The sequence below is a fragment of the Euleptes europaea genome, chromosome 4 (genome assembly GCF_029931775.1).
Source record: "Euleptes europaea isolate rEulEur1 chromosome 4, rEulEur1.hap1, whole genome shotgun sequence".
NCBI classification, from domain to species: domain Eukaryota; kingdom Metazoa; phylum Chordata; class Lepidosauria; order Squamata; family Sphaerodactylidae; genus Euleptes; species Euleptes europaea.
The window spans coordinates 7,083,455-7,089,478 of NC_079315.1; the positions used below are offsets into that span (position 1 = coordinate 7,083,455).

The 6,024-nt window shown below is 50.4% G+C and overlaps 1 protein-coding gene across 1 annotated transcript; it reads left to right on the plus strand.

Moving 5' to 3' along the window:
* Positions 1-249: 249 nt before the first annotated feature.
* Positions 250-3,496, plus strand: NDUFB4 (NADH:ubiquinone oxidoreductase subunit B4). Its single transcript, XM_056848369.1, has 3 exons — positions 250-459; positions 2,629-2,772; positions 3,434-3,496. Exons 1-3 carry the CDS (start codon positions 250-252, stop codon positions 3,494-3,496), a joined length of 417 nt encoding a protein of 138 aa, XP_056704347.1.
* Positions 3,497-6,024: the final 2,528 nt, after the last annotated feature.

Genomic DNA, 6,024 nt, shown 5'->3' on the forward strand with positions numbered 1-6,024 from the left:
ACACAGTCTTGCTTAGGTATTTCTTATATATGTATTCCCGACGTATTTCTGCCCCTCTCGCCCCACACATGGAGGGATTCCGCCCACTTCTGATTGGGAACCGGACGTGTCGGTCGGGGGTCCGGGCGCGCGCCCTCTTTGGGCCGGCGGACGCGTCACTTCCGGGTCAGAGGTTGCGTTTTCCTTTAAAACCACGTGGGGGTGGGGTGGGGGGGCGGCGGAAGCGGCGGCGAAGGACGCCCGAGCAAGATGGCGGAGTCCTCGTCCTCCTCCCCCTCGGGGTCGGGCTTCAAGTACCGCCCGGCCCCGTTGGCGCCGCTGCCGCCGCAGCTGGACCCGGCCTACTACGACGCCTCTCCGGAGAAGCGGCGGGCGGAGGCGGAGCGCCTGGCCATCCGCGCCCGCCTCAAGCGCCGCTACCTGCTGCAGCTCAACGACCCCGCCCGGCCCGCCTTCATCGTGAGTGGCCGGCCCACCCCGCGGGGTTGTTGTGCGAGGAGGGGAAGGGGCAGGAAGGGGCGCGCCTCGTTGTTAACGCGGATGCGACGAGCGGAACTTATGAAACGGCTGTTGCATTTGCCAGCAATGCCGGCTCTGTGACCTTAAGCAGATGATGGGAGGGAGGGCATCTTGGCCATCTTCTGGGCATGCATGGAGTAGGGGGTCACACGTGTGTGTGTAGGGGGGAGAGGTAGTTGTGAATTACCTGCATTGTGCAGGGGGTTGGACTAGATGACCCTGGTGGTCCCTTCCAACTCTATTATGTTGGGTTTATAGAAGAAGGGGAGCTGGTTTTTATAGGCCGACTTTCTCTACCACTTAAGGGAGAATCAAACCGGCTCACAGTCGCCTTCCCCTCCCCACAACAGGCACCTTGGGAGGCAGGTGGGGCTGAGAGAGCTGTGACTAGCCCAAGGTCACCCAGCTGGCTTCGTGGGGAGGAGTGGGAGAACCAACCCGGTTCACCAGATTGGCATCCGCTGCTCATGTGGAGGAGTGGGGGAATCAAACCCGGTTCTCCAGATTAAAGTCCACCGCTCCATGACATCGCACTTAACCACGACACCACGCTTCCTCTCCTGGCCATACAATACATGTAGAAAATAATAATAATAATAATAATAAGAGTTGGTTTTTATATCATGACTTTCTCTACCACTTAAGGCAGAATCAAACCGGCTTACAATCACCTTCCCCTCCCCACAACAGACACCCTGTGTGGTAGGTGGGGCTGAGAATGTGTGACTAGCCCAAGGTCACCCAGCTTTATTTATTTTTAAATATTGTGTGGCAGGGTTTCTGCCTAGTCTCTTCTCCGGCCTACTTTTTCCCCTGGAGGGGTGGGAGATCTTCACCTTTATTAAATGTGTTACTTTATTACCTTTCAAGTTAAAAAAAAAGCGGAGTACAGTTCTGGTTAATATTTAAACAGTAAAGCCTAAAGTAATAGATAAAGTAAAGCCCAAATAAATAGCCCAAATAAATAGATAAAGCTTTGGGGATAATTTGTTTCATTTCTCTCTTCCTTTCTCCTCGTTGGGGACCTAAACCAACATACATAATTCTCCTCTCCTTTATCCTCACAACAACCCTGGGAGTCAGGTTAGGCTGAATATGTGTGACTGGCTCAGAGCCACCTAGCAAGCTTGTATGGCAGAGTGGGGATTTGAACTTGTGTCTCCCAGAACCTAGACTGACCCTCTAACCAGGACAAAAAAGCAAAAGGGGGAAGGAAAGCCGCAACTTAAAACCCTCTCGTGATCTGCCGAAGGTCATAGGATCAGCATTGCTGACAGATGGTCATCTAGCCTCTACTTCAAAACTTCCAGGGAAGGAGCGCCCACCACCTCCCGAGGAAGCCTGTTCCACTGAGGAACCGCTCTCACTGTTAGAAAATTCTTGTTAATGTCTAGACGGAAACTCTTTTGATTTAATTTCAACCCATTGGTTCTGGTCCGACCTTCTGGGGCAACAGAAAACAACTCAGTACCATCCTCTCTACATGACAGCCCTTCAAGTACTTGAAGATGGTTATCATATCCCCTCTCAGTCTTCTCCTCTGCAGGCTAAACATACCCAGCTCCTTCAACCTTTCCTCATAGGACTTGGTCTCCAGACCCCTCACCATCTTTGTTGCCCTCCTCTGGAAACGTTCCAGCTTATCTACATCTTTCTTAAATTGTGGTGCCCAAAACTGAACACAATCTCTAGGTGAGGTCTAGCCAGAGCACGTGTTTCAATTGACCACCGAGGAAGGCCAAACAGGCCGAAATGCATCTGGCATGTGGTTATAGTATCAATCTTAGGAAATGCCATTGTGCTGTTTTAACGTTTTTTAAATAGTTTTCATCTTGGCATAGCCCTTTAAATAAATTATATTTTCATTATCTATCTTTTATTTTCCCCACCCAACCTTGGGTTACCCAGCTTAGGACTGAGGAAATGCAGGTTCAAGTCCCCACTCGCCCATGAAGCTGTCTGTGAGCTTTCTCTGCGCCTGGCTGACCTCACACAATTGGGATATGCCCTCATATCCTTCCCTGAGCTTGGAGAAGGAGCTGGATAAGAAATGCAGCAGATGACGCCTAACTGGCCAGCTCCGTCACGGTCCTCTTTTCTTCCCCTCAGGAAGACCCGGCTGTGATGCAGTGGACGTACGCCAAGGCAAACGTCTACCCTCATTTCCGCATCAACGCGAAAATGTCCTTCTTGGGCATCCTGTGGGGAATAGGGCCCATCGCTTTCTGGTGGTACGTCTTCAAAAAGGAAAGGGTGAGTGTAAACACGTACTCTGCAGATGCAAAGCTGGTAGTCTCCCATAAAGTTGCCCTTTTGGCTTTGGCAGCGAAGGACTGGTACAACGTAGTAATACTGTGTGTGTGTTAAGTGCCGTCAAGTCTCTTCCGACTCATGGCGACCTTATGAATCAACGTCCTCCAAAACATCCTGTCTTTGACAGCCTTGCTCAGATCTTGCAAATTGAGGGCTGTGGCTTCCTTTATTGAGTAAAATCCATCTCCTGTTGGGTTTTCCTCTTTTCCTGCTGCCTTCAACTTTTCCTAGCATGACTGTCTTTTCCAGTGACTCTTCTCTTCTCATAATGTGACCAAAATACAATAGCTTCAGTTTAGTCATTTTAGCTTCTAGGGTCAGTTCAGGCTTGATTTGATCTATAATACTAGAGACGTAAGCTCATTTTCTGATGTGAAGTGGGATTTACCAGTTATAACTGTGAACACTATGTGGGCAGCCATTCAAAGTTTGGGCTTGAAAGGTTCGGGATGCCGCATGGCTGCCCAGCTGTAGAATTTTCAGAGCGAAAGGCATAGTGTCGGCCGTCCCCTCGTTGCAGTTGCTTCTGCGCCACCCTTGGAAATGTCTTGGCCTTTCTCCTTTCGCGCCTCTGACTCCCTCCACTTTTGTTTCCATCCAGGATTATAAAGAGAAACTCATCCAAGAAGGCAAGTATGAGCGGCCCTTCCATATTGCCTACTGAGCCCCCCGCGAACGGTGTGCTGGACCGCCGCTGACCAAGCCCTCTTGCAGCTTTGCGTGCTCTCTACGGTAGCGTCGGGCCCCTCACAGTCAAATGTTCCTTGTTCAGGAGCCGGTTTCTCTTCCTTGCATTACAAGGGGTCATCGACAATAAACTCCTCCTCTTTGATTTGAAATGTATGTATTTCTTGCATATTGTAAAGCTCAGAGCTTGGGTTTCTTTCTGGGATGGTAGAAAGTGCACAATTATTGGGGCGGAGGATAGAGAGAAGCAATACCCGTCCAAAGGCGGGGGGTGGGACAAGAGCAGGAGAGCGGCCCTCTTGGTGTAGGGCAGGGGTGGCCCGTGGGCCTTCTCTGGTGCCCAAAGAACTAGGGGTACTCTGAGAAAAAGAGGAAGAGTTGGTTTTCTCTACCACTTTCTCTACCACTTAAGGAAGAATCAAACCAGCTTGCAATCGCCTTCCTCTCCCCACAACAGACACCCTGTGAGGTTGGTGGAGCTGAGAGAGCTCTAAGAGCTGTGACAAGGCCACCCAGATGGCTTCATGTGTAGGAGTGGAGAAGCCGACCCGGTTCACCAGATTAGCGTCCGCTGCTCATGTGGAGGAGTGGGGGAATCAAACCCGGTTCTCCAGATCAGAGTCCACAGCTCCAAACCACCGCTCTTAACCACTACACCACGCTGGCTCTGGTCCACCTTTCCTGGCTTGTCCGTGTAGGGTCGAGGTAGTTTTCTGCTTGAAGGGCTTTGCAGTTATCTGAAGTACAGCCCTGCTGCTTGCTTTGTTTAGCACAGGGGTCCCCAGTCTTTGACCCCGCGGGCACCTTTGGCATTCTGACCTAGGGTGGTGGGCGCAGAAGGTGGAGCCATACACACACGAGGTTCAAATGCATTGAAGAGGGGCAGTTAAAGCAATACACTGGCAAAGAGGAGTGAGAGACAGAGTAACACCGGCTCTGTGGTGGCAGCTGCCATTAAAACATTTTAATCTGCTCAGCCAATCAGATCTGGACATTAGGGGAAAAATTTTTTACTGTAAGAGTTGGAATCAGCTACCTGGGGAGGTGGTGAGCTCCCCCTCCTTGGCAGTCTTTAAGCAGAGGCTGGACAAGCACTTGTCAGGGATGCTCTCGGCCAATCCTGCATTGAGCAGGGGGTTGGACTAGATGACCCTGGTGGTCCCTTCCGACTCTAGGATTCTATGGTGAGCTCCCCCCTCCCTGGCAGTCTTTAAGCAGAGGCTGGACAAGCACTTGTCAGGGATGCTCTCGGCCGATCCTGCATTGAGCAGGGGGGTTGGACTAGTTGGTCTCACTCTGATTCTATGAGCTTCAGTGGCCAGTCAGCAGCTGTGCTGAGCAAAAGGCCCACCCACTTCCTAAAAACACCTGGCAGGCCCCAGGTAAGGTGTTGGCAGGCACTGTAATGCCCATGGATACCACATTTGGGATCTTCAGTTTAGTGTTTCTGCTGTGATTGGTATGTTCTTGTTATTGAGTTGTTTCCTCTTACTTTTGCGATGCCGACTTCTTAACTTGTAGGGTAAAATGTTCAAAAATGTGTTATAACCACCGTGGGGCTCTTTAATTAAATGGTAAGATCTGTTTTGTGGATTAAACGTTCAGTTTTTATCTGACTCTGTATGCTTTAACAAATACTTATCAACGTGTGGTGTGTTGGCAAAAGAAGCCATTGTTTCCCCCTATGAGTCTGGGAGGCCTGCTATTCACTTGCTTCTGCTAAGATGTCCCTGGGGTGCAGGCTTCGTTTCTTGCTCCAGATCTTCTGCATGCCGAGCAGAGGGTTTTCCACTGAGCCACAGCCCCTTCACAACGGTGCAGTAAATGCTGGCGTTAACAGCCGGGAGTTTGACTTGGCCAGGCAATTAGAGAAATTCGCCCAATTAGTGGAAACAAGTGGAATATGAACACATGAAGCTGCCTTCTACTGAATCAGACCATCTGTCCATCAAAGTCAGTATTGTCTACTCGGACAGTCAGCGGCTCTCCAGGGTCTCAGGCATGGGTCTTTCACATCACCTACTTGCCTTGTCCCTTTAACTGGAGATGCCGGGGATTGAACCTGGGACCGTCTGCATGCCAAGCAGATGTTTTATTGCTGAGCCACGGCCCCTCTCCATGGCTCTCAGGCAGAGGTCTTTCACATCACTTACTTGCCTAGTCCCTTTAACTGGAGATGCCAGGGATTGAACCTGGGACCTTCTGCATGCCAAGCAGATGCTCTACCACTGAGCCACAGCCCCTCTCCATGTCACTTTGCACTTGAGAAATCCTGTCTTAAGGGGGGCAAACGTTTATGGCCATTCCCTCATTTAGGCCTCTGAGACACTCGTTATCAGTGTCTCCGGTAGCAGAGAGAGCAAACATAAAATACTCCGTTGCATTGTGTAGAGGTCAGTTCGCCGCAGTGGGAGGCTGGTAGGATTTCCCCACTCTTATCACAAAGTTTCACTCAAACAATTAAGATTTGTCATTTTTGTTCTTATTTTATTTTTTGACCGCTGC